The sequence below is a fragment of the Augochlora pura genome, chromosome 4 (assembly GCF_028453695.1).
Source record: "Augochlora pura isolate Apur16 chromosome 4, APUR_v2.2.1, whole genome shotgun sequence".
Lineage (NCBI taxonomy): Eukaryota > Metazoa > Arthropoda > Insecta > Hymenoptera > Halictidae > Augochlora > Augochlora pura.
In genome coordinates, this window is record NC_135775.1 from 6,884,321 (window position 1) to 6,901,857 (window position 17,537).

Below are 17,537 nucleotides of genomic sequence, written 5' to 3' on the forward strand. Positions count from 1 at the left end.
GAGTGGAATCCGGCCCCAGGCTGTTCCCCTAATCGATCCTGGCGTGCCGTCGCCTCAAGATCATGGACGCTCCCTTTGACCCTCGATACACGTCTTACCTCCAGCAAAAATATCTACCCCCGTAAACATTTTCTCTCCAACGCTAGTTTCGTAAATATACCCGCTCCTAATTTATCCGAATTCAGATAGCGTAAATTGTTATTGCCTATAAAAAGTACCGAGTAACTAGTGTTATAAATTATCACCTAAAAAAGAGTCTTGCGTAAAAACGTGCCGCGCAAATTAAGAGACCTAATTAAGAGTGTACGCAACGCGATATATCGTTGTTGGTGACGGAATTCTCTAATTATTAAGCTTTACACAATTTTTGTCATTTCTTTCTAACATTTTGCTAAGATACAACCACCCAGGTTTATATTTTCCGCTCAAGTACACACAACTCTTCCGGACGTCGCTAAAAGGGTTAATGTTTGCAATTAAATTTTTAAAGCTTTCGATTAATTGTGAAACTACAGTAATTTTATGACCACTGTCTTTCCAGTTCCGAGAGAACTGCTATAAAGTGATTTAACTGAAACGTATACTTTATACTTTTATTATGGTAGCACTCTAATATTACAGTTACGATTGGGCTGCAGACCTTTTTGCAAAACGAAAGTAATCTATATCATTCGCAAGAAACAGAAGTTAGAAATTAGTTTCTCCTCTTAATAGGTTCAATTATTTAGAAATAGCGTGACTATATTTTTCAGATGTTTTTTGTCGTTTTGTGTTATCTCTTAAATGCACAAAATCCATAATGCAGCTTGTATTGATGTTTTTGTAATTCTAGATAACTTGTAGTTAAATATATAATTTAGGTGAAAGCAAAATTAAAAGTCAAGTGAAAATTACATTTAAAAATTAAATATCAAGTGAAAATTACTTTTAAAAATTAAAAATGAGTCGCCCTCTGTACAAGTGTTAAAAAATTACTATTCTTCTTACTGTATAATACGTAATAAATAATGTTGCAAACACAGTAAAAAAAGTCGATTTTTTTAATGCAGAGTCATCCCCTTTTCAGTTTTACTACTAATTCCAGTCCGCCCTGTAAATTTTCTGCAATTTTAATTTTTTTGCCATGTTCGAAATTTCCCACCATATCCGAAACATTGTTTCAAATATTGAAAAATAACTTTGCTTCGAACAGAAGGGTCCCTGGACATTGAGCGCAACATCCCGACGAACAGATGGCAAAACGGACAAGGTTTCAGATCCAATTAGTTCGCAGCACCGTGCTCCACTGTACGCCACCGGAAAAAATCGACGTTCGCTTTTCTGTTTCGGCTTGAATCTCGGAGGATCTGGTTTTCAGAAACCGCTGCCGCACGGAATGCGAGCTGTTCCGCGGCCCCCGCTCGTTTCCTAGAAGAAATAACGAGCGCGCATTTTTCGGCCCGCGAAAAACGAAGAGCAGAGACAAAAGTGTTCGGCACGACGCCGTCTGACCATGTTTGGCCAAAGTACTGATCCTTGGAATAGGCCGTGGTTAGCGGACGCTGAAACCTGATGCGCACCAGGGCACAAAGAACTTCTTTCGGATTCGACCCGCAGTTCATACGGCAGCTAAATCCTAATTGCTTCCTCGATATTTGGATGCCTTCCAGCGAGCTCTCTCGAGCAGAGAAATTTTCTATTTTCGCGTTCACAGCTCGAGAAATGCTCAACCAATAATTTATCGGAAGCTGTCTTTACGTTTACAGAGCTGTCCTCGTTTACTCCTTGTTTCTTTTTAACGATTTAATAATAGTTTTAGCATCGCGTGCTTATATCATGATAAGCGATAGTACTACACCGAAGGTTAATGTAATTAACGTTATGTAATAGCTTATTTTCATTTATTTATAATGTTACCATTAAATATTATTAATCACATTCACCTCCCAAATCCAACCGATTAGTTAACTAATTGGTAACATGATCTTCAATTTCATGAGACATGTGTCGCGTGTATAGTTTCTGCTCGTTACTGTACGTAACCTGATCGAACCTCCACGACATCGCACAGAGTCATTATTTTCGCCCAAAAAAGATCTTGCCTGTTCTCCAAAAAAGATCGCTAAACGAACTCGCGAGGTTTTAATTTACTCGGTGCATCAGTTCCGTTTTAATAAATTCTCAGAGACTGCGTTGTCGTGTCGTAATTAAAATTAATAATATTATAAAATTCTCAATTAACTGTGTATGTTGATAAATCAGTATTACCATGATAAATAAAGCGGATAAAGGGCTAATAGATCGCATCCGGCTGCGACGCGATAATTTTTCGCCGAGGAGAAGAAAAGTCGGTTTCCACGGAGATGAGGCCGTCGTATCTTCGCTATCTGGCGTTAGAGCGGCTCTCGTTCTCGATCAAACGGTCTGATACGATTCACAGGGGAAGATCGTAGGTTGTGCAGCGAACAATGAGCATTACGGGGACTCCAGCGTGAGATATTTTGCGGGCCGTTCTTATTGTTGCTCTTCCGTTACACGACTTTTCTGGCGGTGAACAAGGACGCCCGTCCTCCGGCCCGAGATGGCACAATGGGCCCGCGGGGCCATGCAAAATGGAATCAACGTCAATTAACATTTCGCCGGCGACTTTCTCAGCCTGTCGTCCGGGATAATCTTATTTTTTTCTCCGGCTCGTCTTCTCAGGCAGCGCGTGTCACGGACTCTCGCGTGCTCGTGTAACGTTTAAGCCTCGTTTTAAACATTTTGTCGGATCAGAGAAACTACACTCACCTAATTTAGTCCCACTTTTTTGTCCTACTCTATCGAGACAATTAGGACAGGACTAATAACTGGAATTAAAGATTGTTCGAACAAAGGTTGACTCATTAATTAAACGACTGCGTATTTTGTGCGTTCATAGTAACAACGTTGGTGTGCTAATTATTAAAACTGTCTCAGGGACGAATAAAATTGTACTTGATACATTTCGCATGCAATTGATGTAGAGTACTTGCTTTTTAAATTCTTTTTTTTTTATATAAAAAATTCATAGTTTAGTAGGCTATACTAGTCGAATAGCGACTCCATAAAATCATTTATGGAGTCGCTATTCGAAAATCTATTTTTAGAATTCGATATCGGTCAGTAAATTGAAACGATATACTTTACACGCATTGTAGCGATAGCGTGTTAATTTTTCAATCGGCAACAATATAACGGTGTCACCGATGTAAATCCCAGAATTCGTTGAATAAGATAATGACAAGTATCAGACAATGGTGAGTACGATATTGATATAGAATCGTAGAGATTCGGCTGTGAAAAATAAATTCTTGAGATCGCTTATCTATAGATTGTGTACTCTATACTCCATTGTATCGTTCACATACGTGTAACAATAGCGGAACAGCCTGGACGAGGTTTAATCACTTTTTTGCTTAATTAGAAGAATCTTCTGATCGCGAAGAAAGGAAGCGTCAAGAAACAGAACAGTTTGATCAATATCGCACTTGTTGCTCGCGTTCACTTGTAATTAAGACAAGCCATCGACGCGCAGAAAAAAACTACTCTTTACCGTTAACTACCATGCTTCTGTTTTATCGAATGTACATTCGATTCGACATGAGTTAGCTGTATGCACACTCCATTAACACGTTACTGAACTAAGTAATTAAAATATGTTACAACTCTAAAGCAATGTTGTCATCGAAATTAGAAAATTGGGACCTTTTTTACTCTTTAGTAGTAAACTCCCATTTTTTTAATTTTGAAATTGTTTAATTACTGACGAACCAACTTATGAAGCGATTGAACAAATTTTTTCAATTCGAAGACACCGTAATAAAAATGATAAAATGTCTAAACAAGGTCTTAATTATAATTAACGCCTATATTCATTTTAATTATTACTCTCAATTAACGACAAGTATTTTCTCTCCCCCCTCATACAAAAGTATAATAAAATAATAAATATGTGCCCTGTCTCTATCAATCGACTATTGACAATTAATTTCAACAATCTATTACTTCAATCCTTGACTTTTCGACGATGAATACATTTTCATTGATTATTTAATAAAGTCAACAATTTTAATTGATTGATGCCCAACGCTGTCGGTACAATTACGGTTAACAAGTCATGAAATGTGTACTGTATCCAAATAAAACGTGTTTTCGAGAATTCTATAGAGTAAAGGGTCTTCCGAGGTTCTCTCGAAAATGATGACCCTTACCGTCGACGCTTTCAGAAGCCCCCGCGAACGATTTTGCAAGCTCCGCGGAGATTCGGTCTCGGTCGGTCGACAACCGTGAAAACTCGTTCGAATGTTTCGCGCAGAGCGACGCAATTAATTCCGTTTCGCTGAATGCACGGCGTGCATCGATCCGTCGATCATTCACCGCGCCCACGGACTCCCACCTGCAAATCAATTCGCCCGAAGGGACGAACAATTGACCGGGTGTCGTCCTCGGCCCGTGTTACCGCTTGCCCGCGACCCAGGACAATATTTTTCCCGTCGTTTCTTACCGGGGACCGCATTAGAGAGGAACTCGTAGGAATGTTCCAGCCTGCGCCGCCTTCGAGGCTGCATTATTTATAAGGGATCGCGGATCGTCGTCGTTGCGATTGATTTCCACGACGCGATGGATATTTTCGTATCCTCGAGCTTCTGTCTCCTCTTCGATTTCTCGCGGCACGTCTTACCGTTTTCACTCGGAAAACGATACTTAGATTGGAGGACATTGAACTAGATGATCTTCGATTCAAGCATTCGCGAGACGCTGCGAATAGAAGAAGTCGGTGCATCATTATTCGGTGTATAAGGGTATATTTAAAAAACTTTGAATCTCTTTGTGAGACAGAAATATCTTCCATGTTAACTACAGGAAATGGTTATTCCTTTATATATCTTTTGGTCATTCCTCTTTATTAACCAATTCAATTTGCAGACCGTGCCTGAATTATAGTATGCAGACTGCGAATTTTATGCGACAGAAATAGAAATCTATAAATTTAACAAATATGCGCAAAAAAATCCGCAGTCTAAAAATAAAATAATATAAAAATATAATACAAAGTCATAAGAATAAATAAAAAAGGATATTTTTTCTATTATACTGTTTCATTTTAATTAGCATGGGACGAATTCAGCTATAAAGTCTTTTGTAGGAAATGATTGAATAAATTGCTAAATTCAAGCACATGTATAATGTAATAAAAATACGAAGATATCTCAATAAATTAAATCTTGTAAATTTTATAAAGCATAACCACATGTGAAGCATTTTCAGTGTTCTGAAAAGAAACTAAGTTTTTTAGAAGGGCGTAGCAGTAAAAATAAAATAGTTCTAAAACTGTTTTGGAATATTAGATTTTTCCGGGGAGCTCAGTGTATATTTTGAATCGCGAAAAGTTTTTAATTTATGATGGTTGAAATTATTCTTTTCCAATAAAGTTTCCTGTTTTTTTTCAGGCTTTGGGCGTACCAATACCGCAGCTTGCGGTTATGCGCACAAGGTCGTATTCAAGGATATTGCTTTCCCATTAGAAAGCTGTCATCCTGTGTAAGCCTGCTGTCGCGGCGGGATTTTGTAAGTCCTACATTCTCAGTCTCCACAAAAATATCTACGTCTTTAAATTTCCATTGCGTCATCCAATTATAATTCATGTCGCTATTATCTATCCGTGAACGTTTATTCATATACAGTAGCTAAAAGGAGTTTTCGGACATTCTTCAAAATAATTTTTCTAGAAAAGGACTACATGATTTGAATTTTTTAGACATGTTGGAGAAACTAGTTTACTGTAAAATGACCAAAGTGACTTTCTTTTTAAAAAAAAAGCTTGAGAATAAAATTTTTAGCATGCATGTAAATTGTCAAGATTTACAAAACACAGTTTTTAAATTTTCGTTATACGCTTAGATAAAAAAGTTGAAAGAACGTGACTTTCGATTTATTTTTGTCATTTAAAATAACAGCAAAAGTAGATGAAGTATTCTAGTCATTGCAATAATATAAATTAATCTTTCAACTGACTTCAACAAATTCAAGTCGTTTAGTCCAGTTATCAAAAATTTATACCGTTTTAAAAGATATTCGAATATTTTATTTTATTCACTCTATACTCTTTTTTACTTTGTGACGAGCATTTAAATTGTTCATCAAGAATCTAGGTTTAAAATTCTACAATGTAATAACGCTAATTTATTTCACGATCGTTAGAGGTTTCCTGCTATACATATAGGTTGACAGCGGGATCGCTTATTGAATACAGATCATAATTATATCGGATAATGAAATTTCGAAACAAACCTGCAACGTAGACCCGTGATTTAGCCGTATTGAAGTATCGGTGTAGATCCTTCCCCTCGATCGATCCGTTGGCAGCCTCGGTTTTATTTAACCAGTGCCTGGCAAAGTATTTTCTCATTAAAGCACCGTTAGAATGTTTTCTGGCGATAATTAAGTAACGTTTTAGTGTACAGTTACTCCGCGAATTATTATTCGGTAGGTCGTTAGGAGGAGTTCATCGCGAATGGATCGCTTCGAAACCGTGCGCAACGTGATATACCTGTTTTCGAAAGAAAGGGGCCAGCCGTCATAGTAACTGCCCGTTCCACTATTTAATTCACTTCAAGTGTTAACACCGAACCTATCACTGCAAAGTCGTATTCTATGATTCTAAACTGAGGAAGTATCCCGCGCGCTATGGTTTTAAGAACCACCTTAAAAATATAATTAATAGATTGTGGATTTTAGCAATTTATGTCAAAATTGAGTAATTGTAAAGTAAAATAAAGAGGATTAAAAGAATTTGAAGCTGTCAATGTATAATTTTTAAACTATTAAGATTATTACACGATGGAGCATCTGGCTATTTAGTTTATATTATTGTAATCGATGTTGACAATTTTTATTTTGCTCAAAAATCCACAGTCTAGTAATTAGCACCTTAAGTAACTACCATTTAAACTAGAGAGTTTAAATGTATCACGGTGAAGCGTATACTGACAATAAAATTAAAATTTATATTTTTGCATCTGCTCGAAGAATGTCTTCTTAATTTTTTTTAACCAAAAAATTGGTAAACGTTGTTGAAACCTCACGGAAAGATCTCAAATAATGTTAAAGAAAAACGCACTTTGCACTAGAAGTACCCACTTAAAAACTAGCCAATAACGAGCGTTACCGATACGCGACCGACGCGGCACTCAACGCGTTATTGTTGAATACGGTTTTGTTAGGAACCTTTGCTGACGACAGAAGATGCAACGCCAGGACTTGTCAGTGTGGTTCCAGCGACAGCAGCCCTTCCTGCAGGATCTCGCGCCGCAGTCCTCGCAGCGGACCCCGCGAGTCAGCACGAACGGCTTCAGACAGCACGCGCAACGATTTTCGTCGACTGGTATCTGCCAGTCCCCGTCTTCCTTCGAGCCCCCTGGCTTTCTGTAAAGTGGAATACAATGCACTGCAGAGATGACACTGGGATCGGAAGGTAAAACGTGAGTCATTCTTTCATATGAATCATTCATAGGGTCTCCGATGTTTACTGATTAGCGTTAAGTAACCGTGTCTGGCTACGGCAGTCGATAGCCAGTTAATCGACAGTATGTAGGTGGTATTTTCACTGGGCATTTATTATTCACTCCACGGTGCTTGTTACTTGTTAATCAGTGTTCATATTTCAATTGTTGCCTGCTGCTAAATTGCAATGTTCATAAGGTAAGTACCTTCACATTGTCTTATTACACTCGATCGTATCAACGACCGAAGGTAAAAGTTTACGTAATATCAGCAGGTTAATTGATACCTTGCTGCCATTTATTCTTCTAATTGAAGTTACTGGGCAATTTGTACCCAATTAAATAAAACACATTGCTACTATATTAGGAACAAGGAAAAGTTAATAGGTCTGCAAGAAGTATCTGCAGAAATATATTTTTAGAAACCAGTGACTAAAACTAAGAATGATTATAAGTATTGTTAATTGTATATTTGTGAATTTCTGGGAGGAATTAATATAATTGGTATTGCTTGTTTTTAATGATTACCTATATTGTTCTGCAGTTTATATGCTGCTGACTAGTGCGTACTACTATTCACGCATTGCCACCTGTTGCTCGCCGTTCTCCCTCCTTTACAGGTGTGCGGAGGTTAATTGAATATTTGATGCCGATTAAAAGCAGTATTCTATATAGTTTCTACAGCTCTCTATTGAATCAAATATTATTTACCACTTACTATATTCATCTTATTGTCGTCTGCTTAACACTAAACCAACCGGTCCGAGTGAAATAACCAGTTTCACATGTTTTCCTCCAAAGTTGCACAAATTGTAGAGTCTCTTTCGTAGGAAATAATCGAACAAATTTCTTATCCCGCGCATATATTATAATGAAAATGATGGAAAGTTCGGAACGAATGCAATCTTTTAATTGTTATAAAATAACACGCGTTAGTAAGTTTTAGAACATGATAGGTTCAGTGTCAGTAAACTTGACGTTTGATGACTGTCGACTCCTCACCGCTTTCGAAATCAATATTCAAGGTTCCGAATTCGCAATCGTTAATAACCATTCGCAGAAATTATTTTTCAAACAGAAACCGCTCGCATAACTTTTGATCCGCGCCTCGTTGTGCAACGAAGACATTTTCAGGTTTGAAAGAACGGAGAGCCATGTGTGACGAAGATAATTTTATTCGACGATCGCTGCGCAGCTATCGATCGTTCGGTTTTCATTTATTTACAATGATCGCGTACAAACAATCGCGCGCCGGCCGGTTTAACTGCATGCACGCCCAACTGCGACACGCGCGTTCTAAATCGAAACTTACGCGCGTCGTAACCTCTGCTTGTAACCGAGCGCATGTAACGCCGCGTTACGCAATAACGGGTTTAAATAAATACGCTTTCGAAATGCTTTCTTGTGTTTAATCCAGCCGACTTTCCTGGACCGCTCGGTTGCGCAACGGCTTCTATAAGAAGATGTTTCAACCGGTGATTAATCGAATCGAAGACACGAAATTATTCGATATTCGGTAACATCGATACCGCCGATCCGCTCCTGCGACGGTCGCGATCATTTACGAGCTCTATGCATCGAGAGCACACACGCACACACACCATCAATATTTTAATAGTCTTCTACATATCGACGATTAACTTAAAACCTTTCAATGGCAACGACGATTATAACTGTATAGTCATTCATCCAGTTTCCACGATTTACTAAACTCATCCCTAAATCACAATAATCGCAACCCAAACCGCACACATCTGCATCCGATCACATTGCGACCGATGCAATTTGAAATCGATTCCGATCAAAATATGAAGCTCCGCAATCTCTAACCCACTTTCTCACCAGCAATCCTTTTCGCGGCTACAGAAATGAGTTTCTATTATCTAACCCAAACGTAATTTATCGTAGTCTAACGTGTATTATCTAACGCAGCGTACCATCCAATCGTTATATAAGAAATTCACTACTCTCATGCCCGCCGCATTTCATGGCGATTGCCTGTCTTTAACTCTACCTCTCTTCCGGTAGTTATTAACCTTTAACCGGATTATGATGGCCGCAACGGCCCCGTGCAACTTCAAATGTGTCATCGTGAATACGGGTTAATGTAATTATTTAAAAATTCATACGACCCTCTATTTAACTTTGCGGTTAAGTTTGCACTACTTCGACGCAAATTTATTTGCACTTTCTAATTTGGGTACATACAGTGATTACTGAAACAATAACTGTCAGCAATTGACAGTCCGGTTAATGGTTAATATATCTCTCAATGACTTTGTGCAACAAGAAATGGCTTTGTAATTGCTTCTTTAAATAACGAACCTAACAATTATCCTTATCTCTGAGATAGTTTAATGGATCACAATTTTTATCCTGTTTCGTATAATCTTGCGAACGCTGACATTGATTCATGTAAGTGCGGTTGTAAATTCATCAGCAGACAGACAGACCGTCCAAGCCGAATAAGAAATAACAAAATAGAACTGAATTTTCTTCTCCCGGGCTTGGTCGGTCTTCCGCTTTAATGACGGCGAACTATTTTAACGAACGTTTCGAAGGAGAAAACGATGGGTGCCGATCAACTTGCTCGCCGGATGGCCGACGACACCTTTTGCTTCCGTTGCAACTTGCGAAACGACGCGCGACGCGACTGTCATCCTTGGCGCGTCGACTTTTGTTCATTGTTCGCGCCGGTCTCGGTCGCGGCGAACACGCGTGCGATCAATTATTCATGCGGGTTCGACGGATTACGCGGTTAATAGCCGTCTCGCGCATGGATTCCCGTCTCTCCCGTGGTGCGAGCATGATCGTAAGCCGAGAACCAGGAAGACAAGCCTCGTTTTCTCCTCGACGTTTCCTACTATTTTACACGGTTTGGTTGCGTTTTGACCTGCTTTCCTCGCTGCCCCACGCATCTCACGCTCTTGATATCGAAAGAGAGTCCTCGCGAGTCTCGAAGAAATGAATTCCAATTTCCGATCGATCGGCTTGGCGATCTCAAGATGACGCACAGTGGTCGATAACAATTAACAAAAGGACAAGATTAAGAAAAAAACTTTATAAATTGAAAATATTTGTGTAACTATTCATCGCTGCCTAGTACGTACTGTCGGTGTAGAAAGTATTGGTACACCTTTTCAAACGGAATAATTTTATTATAATTGGGTCAAGAGAGAGAGAGAGACATCTTTTGTTTAAGATGTTGGAAATCCTGGATTTTCTTGCAGGTACTGGTCGAAAGTTGTGAAATGACGTTTCCAAAAATTACTTCGCACGCTTTGCGTTACGTTGGATCTCGTTATAATAGGCCTCGAGTGATTTTCTTTGAAAAAAAGATCATTCCGCTCAGTAATGACGTAAGATCGCTTTTTATAATAATCGACCATTGAGCGCCGTTTCTTTGACAATGTGAAATAAATTAAGGTGGTCGACAACGTGTTCAACAAATCATCATGATATTATACAGTCATTAACTACGGAAATAGCAGTAAAAAGAAGATTCATGGTTGATCATTAAGAATTCGGAGTTGTCATGCAGTTATGTAATTACGGATCTTTCCGTAAAATAAGTATTTTTTATCGTAATTATTTTAAATTTCATACGTTTGGATTAGATAGAAAATTTCTCTGCCTTTGCATGCGACAATTGCGCGATAAAAATCGCAGTTTAATATTTAAAGTGTCAGGACACTGTTTTATATCTTACTTTATGAATTATGAATATCGAAAATGATCAAACATTTTTTTAACAGTCGTATCTACTCGTGTTGATAATATGATACGACTAATTTAAGTTCAAACGTTTTTTCTACCAGCATTTTCAGTATTCACTCCGAACCAAAAACTGCTCCAAAAATAAAAGCAACCTGGCACCGTGTACGTACTATTTTTTTGTTACAATTTCGTTTCTGGTCTTTAAAAAACAATGAAAATCTTAATGCAGGTTCAATAAATTTTCTGTTTTATCCGCGCTCAGATAAAAAGTGAATGCAATGAATTGACAAACCAATTAAAATTAATTGCCAGCCGAGGGTGGAAATTTCAGGCCACGTAAAACGCCGCAGTACATTCGTAACGGATTACAACATTATCTTTGCAGCCGGCCAATTAAAAATGCAATTTTGCGCTGCAGTCGTCGCAGCGACAATTTCGATCGGCGCCGAGGTAATTCAACAGTGTCGGACACTGTCACCGACCCGCTAAGTGATTCAGCCCAGCAGGATCCCCTAATTATTCCGCGTAGTGTGATTTCGCATGCCGACAGCACTCGTTCCGCTGGCCGAAACCGACTCGCTCGGCATTCCACTTTCATTCGCTTGTCACGCTACAGGAACATTAGCATCCAGAAGAACCGGGCTCGGAACGACCCGCCGGAACGATCGAACTCCCCGCAACGTGTCGCGAATCCGCCCGCGAAAATTTTGAACGGAATCTTGATCGACTTGCCAACATCTCGATATCGTTTCCCGGAAGTATCGATTTGGCACAAATAGTAATAAAAAGCTTGGAAAAATAATTTACCTACATCGACTTGCAAATCATGTTACACGGACGATTAAATTGCAGATCATCGACGGTATTTTGATAATCAAAATTGCAAACAAACGCGCGGTTGACTTCTGGATGACGCGCTAAGCTAAAATTAATCCTCTCGATCGAAAAAGGTAGCGGCAGCTCTCAGACCCGAGTGACTGTCCTCGTCGCGCTCCATGTCGGCTGTGACCACTTTGACGACGACCACCTCGATAGTGATTAGCAGAAACAGGACCATGAACGTTGCCATGTTATATTTCTCCTGTCCCGTGACCACCTTCTCACCCTCCAGGAACAAGGTGGATATGATGCCTGACACCAACGCCAACATGGTGGCACGGTTTTCACTTTCGATTCCCTGGACTTCCGCCACATTCACCTCGATATCTTCCCTCTCGAGTTAGCCTCGAGGGATACGCGCGTCGCGTCACGAATGGAAAAACGAACGGTAACTTCCGCGGAACAACGTGTAATCCATCACACCGGGTTAATTAGCCGGAAAAAGCTCTCCTTCTTTGCATGCTGGTTGCCTCCCGCTTCCGACACGGACTCTCGAACCAACGATCGACACTGTCGAAGAGATTCAACGGATGATTTTTCGACAAAACTGAAGATCGATTATCGTGTCTTCGAGGGTGGTTTTATGGCCTCGCAAAGTTTTCCCGCCAAGTTGTTCCGACCGTGCACCGGTCGCGCGGTAGGCATGGACGAAAGCGGTGCTGGAGAATTGCTCATTCAGCGGAGTATTTCGAGCGCGAGTTTCCGGAAACTGTTATTTCACCTACTCACGGTCTCCACGTGGTTGTTCGCGGCGAGAGCTACTTTGCTCGTGACGCCGTTTGTTTATTAGCTCGACCTCGTTAGCTTCGCTTCTGCCGAATCAGAAGTCAACCGGCCAGTTGACATTTCAGGCAGATTATTTTTCAGCGCACGGATCCTTTCTCTTCGGAATCTGTCGTCTCCGTGTTATTTAATGGTGACCGGCCGGTCGCGCGTCACTTTTTCTCGTTCGTCTAACGCTCGAGGTCCGCCGTTCTGTCTGGCGATTAGATACCCAACCGTGATTGGGGCCGCTGGGAGGAAATCAGAGTCCGCCGAGAAGGCGAGCTGCAGATTGTTCCGTGGTCATCGACGCGGACCGCGGTTAGATCACTGTAATCCTGCTGCTCCGCGAAAGAAATCACGCTGCTGGATCCCGAATGCGGTTTTATTTCTCTGTTTCCTCTCGCGCTTCTCTCGCTCCGCCTCGCTTCGCTTTGATCTGCGTTTGCACGGGAGTAGCGGAAAAAATAGACTGTGATATGATCAAAGAGATCCGATTTTATACCGTGGCTCCAGCTGCGACGTCGCGAGATAAATCCGCAGGGTCAATTGATATTATTATTATTCGGCTGGCAGCTGAGTTAACATTCCCCGCGCATCCAAAGCTCCAGCGAGGTATAAATGATTCCGATGACATCACTCCTGTATTCGTGACTGACTAACGCGGCTTTCCAAGGTATTTCACAGTCCTACCAAGATTCTTGAAGGATTCGCAGTTTTGTTCGAGGAAGCCGTACGGATCTATTCGATCTGAATGCTATCGAGTGCCTTTCCGATGTTCTACTTTTCACCAAAACTGTTTAAATCACTCGCACGAAATTCTTTGACGAATCCGGGCACGGCTGAACACTTTCCAAGAGTTTCGAAGAGCTTTCAAAAGGATTCCAACACAATTCTTCCAAACAGGTCGAACAAACTGTTGTACTTCTCTCAGGATTTGCCAAAACACTTTTTAAAAGTTCCAAGAAGTCTTCGATAATGTACAATCACAGTTGATTTTCAAAATGGCCACTGACCGTGATGCGTCTCTCCAGATTTTCCAAAACACTGACCATGAATCTTCCCGAGTGGTCACGAATCCGAACAGTCAAGTCCTGCTCGCTTCTTCGATGAAAATTGCAGAAAACGGCAAGCTCGCAGGATTGTTTTTAATAGCCACATTAAACACCTCGAAGGATACAAGGAGTTTGGTAAATCGTCGAGCTTGTTGCAAACGTGCAAGCGATAGTCAAAACCGTGTCGAAAAAGATCGCTCGTCCCTCTACAATGGTCTGTCAGTGAACCATTTTTGTGGACACCGTGCCGCGTTGCCGGTGCTCGTTCCTTTGTGTCGGGCTGCCGGTTTGAAAGTGACAGTGGACTGGTTGCGGGGAAACTCGGCGTTATGCACACGAGCCTTCTCCGATGGTAGGAGATTTCTGGCCAGGCCGCAGCCACAGTCATTTCCCCGGGGCGCCCGGTTGAGCACCGCTGTTTCACCAATTAATGTGTACTTTCACTGGATTTCGACCGTTGTGCCGTTTCGCGGACGCGACGCCGCCGCGGCTCGGCCGGCTAGCGACGCCACGGCAACAGCAAAAAGAGGAAGAAAGAAACGAACGCGGACGGCTGCGGAGGCGAGACCCCGCTATTTGAGATTGACGAAATCGTCGGCGGGCCCGATCGTTGTTATAGGTCGAAATCGAAAACCGAGCGACGTGACGTAACTTCGAAAGCGATTGTTACGTGGTCCATCAACCTTTCACGGGACTGTCTACGGTTACCCACTTCGCACCGATCCGGTAGCTCTCCAGCCTGTTTCCATCCGAGTCCCATCGAATTTCTGCTGACCGACTTCGATACTTCGCTGTGCCCGACTCCCGCTCGCAGCGTCAATATTCGTTATTTTTAACTTCTCTCTTCGATCGAATTTGTTTCTCATTTTTTCAATGCCATTTCTGCGGGACCAATTACTCGAAAATGCTTATTTTCGAATTTCTCTTATTATGTTGAAACATTATAATCTGCAGAGTTCGATTGCTTGTCAGCGATATGTTTGGAATGTTTCTTCTTCGTTTATCCATGTAATTGATTTTGCACAAAACTGCCTCAAGGTGATCTATTTAGTATTTTCTCTGTTATCTTCAAATATTATGTTCCGCGGAGCCCGCTTGTTTGTTTCAGTTACTGAAAGCAAATTTAAATAATTTTGTATAGCACTTTTGAAATAAAAATCTTTAAAATGCGGTTCAATTATTTTGCTATATTTAGAATTCGTTTGCTTGTTCGATTCACATATTTTGTTCTGCACAGTCCGACTGCTGGTTGGCACGTATGCAATGGTTCTTCATTTATCCGTGCAACAAGTGTAAATAATTTTTTCGGTAGCACTCTCGTGAGAAAAACATTTAGAATCACCTCAGGGTGAATGAATATGAATCTTTTTTTTCTGCGGCTCAAACATTTCGTTTTGCAGACGAGTTTATTGGTTAGCAACAAACCTGCTGCAGTTCTTCTTAATTTATCCAATCAACAAAATTCAAATAAGTTATTTCTGTAGCAGTTTTGTGAATAAAATGCTAAACATTACTTAGGATTATTTGGTTTGCATATATCCCGTCCAATTTAAATAATTCCCCGTTTAAAGTCCGTTCGTCGAACTCAATCGTTTTCGAACTCAATCGTTTTCGAACTCATTTAATATCATTTTTATGCTTGCAGTTTGCAAAATAGCATCAGTATTATTCAATTCGTGGCTGATTTAAATATTTTATCCTCCGATGTCTGCCTTTCGTCGTCGCCGAGTATACAATGGTGATCTTTCATTTATTTATGCAACCAAATTTACTTTCATTTTTTTTTCTGTATAACCTACGTCACTTTTTTATTCATGTCGAATTTCTGTTGATTCATTTAAATACTTCGTTCGATACATGTCGCAAATATGACGCAATGTTCTTTAAAATATTATTTTCGATTCTATATTTAGTTTATGTAATTGTGTCATTTAAAACGTTCTCATTTCAACCCTATGTAATTGAAACCACCTCGCATCTGCCATCTTACATAAAGTCACTTTCAATTCAGAATTATCGATAATTGTTTCGTCCTCATTCGTTTCGTACTTCAATAAAGGGATTGCAATGCAACTACTTTCTTAAACCGATTTACACAACGTATTTATTTTACGATAATACGAAGAGAATTCATGAAATAATCTAACAAAATCCATTGTCACTTAATCGTTAATGTAATCATAAAAAACTGAATATTTTTTGTATTAAATGAGCCCTTAATTACAGTGAACAAACTGCTCAAAACTATTTCCTGAAACGTTTACTTTAGCTGCCTATCAATTGTCGTTTTATCACTCCAGAAAGATTTACTAGATACGTAGCGCGGCCGATAATTTTAGAACCTGATCACCGATAAGAAGATCGATTGTGTCACGCTGCTGATTTCTGCCGAGACTCTATCGTGCGATTAACGTCGTCGTCGACGGTCACGTCACGTAACGGAGATTGAACAGAAGAAATACCTCCAGAAACGCATTCGACCACGGCCGTAAAGTCGCAAACAAATATCGAAGGTATGCAGGCCGAAGCAGGCCACCGAAATATGTCCCTTATCTTTCCGATAATTATGTATACCACATTTTGAATATTTTATTCAATCTATTGCAACTTATAGCAGATACAAAAATTCATATGTAGATGCTTGTAGCATGACCTTTCTCTCAGAGTTGACTTTTGACTCATCTAAAGATGAGTTCAACTATTAAAAATTTTATGAAATTATAAAATAATTTAAAAGTATTACTTGGGAAATAATTTGTTCTTCCACAATATTACTATCTAAAAACTATTCGAAATGAGCCATGAGCGGTTGTCCTATAATTAAAAGCAAGGAAGATATTTAAGTGGTCTGCTTCGATTTGGACACCTAGTATATGGTCACCCTTTAAAAGAGAATAACTTCCTTAAAATTGAACTAAACGATTTAAATGTTTCGAGATGTCGGAGAAACTAGATTACTAGACAAAAATTATTAAAAAAAATTCACGTTTTTCAATTTGTTTATCCGAGCATATATAAAAATTCAACGATGCACTTTTAGGTCTCGATGATTTATATGCATGCTGAACATTTTATCAAAATTGATTGACGTACAAACAAGTGACAGGCATCGAAAGATAACAAAATTCCAAAAGTCGTGAAACAATGCGATTTTCGTAATCTTTAGTTGTTTGTATTACGCAGCACAATCGACCAAATTCGACGAAATTTTTTGAACACATGTGAGCTACAGATACCTAACAGTTGCATACTTTAAAATTTTTATTTATTCTCGGATAAAAAAAATTGAGGAACTTTTTTTATAGTCCACCCAATTGCAATGTTTGAAAAAATTTGCGAACAAATTTGTTATCGTCTCAACAAAATAGTAATCGTTTGGTGCAATTTTAGAAATGTTTGAAATGTGGTCACATACAGGGTGTTAAAAAAAGCAGTCAATATTTATATGGTATATGGGATAAGCTTAATAAAGATGAGTCAAAATAAGTTAACTGTTCCTGATATATAAACGTTTTCGTGTTGCAGCATGATGATTGACAATAACCGTGTAATACTATTAACATCCAGAATCGCTGATTCACAATTGTCTGACTCCCGATGAGATCTACTGTCGGCAATTGAA

General features: G+C 39.7%; 1 protein-coding gene across 8 annotated transcripts in view; it reads right to left on the reverse strand.

Moving 5' to 3' along the window:
* Positions 1-17,537, reverse strand: part of LOC144468306 (uncharacterized) — a 79,158-nt gene that overhangs the window by 37,613 nt on the left and 24,008 nt on the right. For all 8 annotated transcript variants that reach the window (XM_078177691.1, XM_078177688.1, XM_078177684.1 and 5 more), the window contains 2 exons: positions 7,228-7,425; positions 6,292-6,389 (listed from right to left, as the gene is read on the reverse strand). In XM_078177691.1, the coding sequence (XP_078033817.1) occupies positions 6,292-6,389; positions 7,228-7,425 (296 nt within the window). The remainder of the gene's footprint in view (positions 1-6,291; positions 6,390-7,227; positions 7,426-17,537) is intronic.